The sequence below is a fragment of the Propithecus coquereli genome, unplaced genomic scaffold (assembly GCF_000956105.1).
Source record: "Propithecus coquereli isolate 6110/MARCELLA unplaced genomic scaffold, Pcoq_1.0 Scaffold170, whole genome shotgun sequence".
Classification (NCBI taxonomy): domain Eukaryota; kingdom Metazoa; phylum Chordata; class Mammalia; order Primates; family Indriidae; genus Propithecus; species Propithecus coquereli.
The window spans coordinates 4,412,404-4,414,683 of record NW_012141636.1 but is presented as its reverse complement, the minus strand read 5'-3'; the positions used below and the strand labels follow the sequence as shown (position 1 = coordinate 4,414,683).

At 30.6% G+C, this 2,280-nt stretch overlaps 1 protein-coding gene across 2 annotated transcripts in view; it reads right to left on the bottom strand.

The window, feature by feature from the left end:
- TMEM135 (transmembrane protein 135) overlaps nt 1-2,280 on the bottom strand; it is a 236,969-nt gene that overhangs the window by 208,639 nt on the left and 26,050 nt on the right. For both annotated transcript variants that reach the window (XM_012641862.1, XM_012641861.1), the window contains exon 4: nt 1,552-1,585. In XM_012641862.1, coding sequence (XP_012497316.1) covers nt 1,552-1,585 — 34 coding nt within the window. The remainder of the gene's footprint in view (nt 1-1,551; nt 1,586-2,280) is intronic.

Below are 2,280 nucleotides of genomic sequence, written 5' to 3'. Positions count from 1 at the left end.
CTTAGTCAACCAAGCATGCCAAAAATAAATTCATCAAAAGCAAATCTTTAAAAACGATTGAGGGAAAAAAAGAGAGATTACCTAAAAAGTAAAACCAGACTGACAACAGATTCCAAAAAGTATCTACAGAGAATAAAGATAAAGAATTTTTATCTTTAAATCATTGTCGACCTAGAATTCTATGTCCAGCAAGATTATTACTACTTCAACAAATATTTATCGAATCTCTACTACATGCCAGACTTAATTTAGGAGCTCAGAATTTTACATTCTAGTAATGCTTAAGAAGAATAAAGACAAAAAGAAATCCTTCAACTAGCCTCTGCTCTCCTGCTGTCCTGAAATTTCCATTCATTACAATTAAACTTAGAATACCTAGTTTTCTGCAGTGTTTTAAAATAACTTACCTGATGGCATATCCTAGGTTTTCTTAATAGGTGGTGCATGAAACCTCTGAAATTGTAATGAAAATTTGAGTATCTTTCCATATATGACAGGTTTTCTGTGAAGAACGTCCATATCTGTCATCAGATTGTCAGAGGTCTATGACCCAAAAAGAGTGTTAACCACTTTTCCCTGCCTCAACTCCTCCCACTCAGAAGAGTCTGGTGCTGCTATTACGGCTTCCACAGTACCCTATAATTCATCTTTCAGTCCTTTCCACACATTATTTTTTTTGTGACTTCCACACTACACAGTAAACATGAATGCAAAAGCTACCTCTATCGTTTGCTTGCTTGCCAGCATCTAGCAAAGTAACACATGGTAAGCACTGAGCAAAAATTAAATATTTTATAACTGAAATGAATTGCTAAATATAACTCAGAAATATATCCCCTTGCTACAGAATTCAAGAATCTAACCTTAGGTAAATAATTATTTGCATTTTCTCAGTTGAATTTTTTAATGTTATCTATCAATTCTATTAAATAACCTTAAAAGATTTTCATGTAAATATGTTTTTAAAATATGAACCTGGCAGTAAAATTTATATAGCCTTGACTCTATATTTACTTTAAAGAATATCAGACTAGATAGCATCAACTACATTTCTGTAAACTTAAAAATTTGGAAGCCTAGCTAATTATATTATTAAATGTACTTAGTATTTGGAGATAATACTAATGTTGTTTTAATGTCCAAGAAGAACATATATCATAAAGACCCATTCTTAAATCATTTTTTCCACAAGAAATGGCAACAGAAGCAGAGTATGAAATCCAACATGTAGAGAGACAGATATATAGACATAAATATACAGCCTATCAAAGATGAAGATCTAAGCTTAAGGAAAAAAAGACTAAGTCACGAGCACGAGGCAGCAAATCACTTCCTCCTAAAATAAGTGCAATTCAGTCCTGTATGACAGGAACAAACCAGATGGTATCAAGGCTCTCTTAAACATGTAAGTCTATCCTTTAAAACAGTGACAAAAATCATTCTCAAATTCAAGTGGCTTTCCTTTTTTTTAAAGAAAACGTGATTTAAAAAAATAAAGTACATTGAAAAGCCTCAAAGATTTAAAAAAAAACAATAAAAAGAATTACTTACCAAATTGGCCATATATATTGTGAGCAGCCCTCGCCTGCAAATAATTAAAAAAAGAAGACAGAGTACGATTAAGCTTCAATTTGATTTAATAATCACTTTAAATTTATTAGAAATCTACAAAAAGAATTATCAGGAGCTGAGGAATATACTGCTATCTTAGGAAAAAAGGTAAATTGTGCTAAACTAAGTTCTCAGTGCCCTAATACTAGCTAAATAGTAAATCATACTGTTTAGTAGTCATTAAATATTCTGCTTAGTGGTCATTAATTAAATTTGTTAAATTACTACTGCCTTATTGTTAGTTGTTATTAGCAAGAGTAGTATAATTTGTTACTCATCTATGTTTATGCTAGAGAATTCTCAATTTTATAATAAATAATCCTAACTAATTTATCTTGCCAAAAGAGTCAAATCCAGAATAACTCTGACCAAATAAAAGTTAATTGCAAAAAAAAAAAAAAATCTGGTTTTCCATTTGTTTCACACACAATTGTTCATTTCATTAGTTGATCATTACAAATCATACTTAATCACCTTGGTTTTAATTTCATTGTTAAGTGAGAAGTCAGGCACTAAGGGAACTTTCTAATACCAGAGGACAAACAAAATTTTGTTTGTTCTATAAACACTCATTCAACCAAAACAGTACATATTTACCAAACCTATCTAATGAGAATTCAGGTAGAAAAAGATAAGAATCATTTTCTGGCTTTAATCAGTTTATTCAGT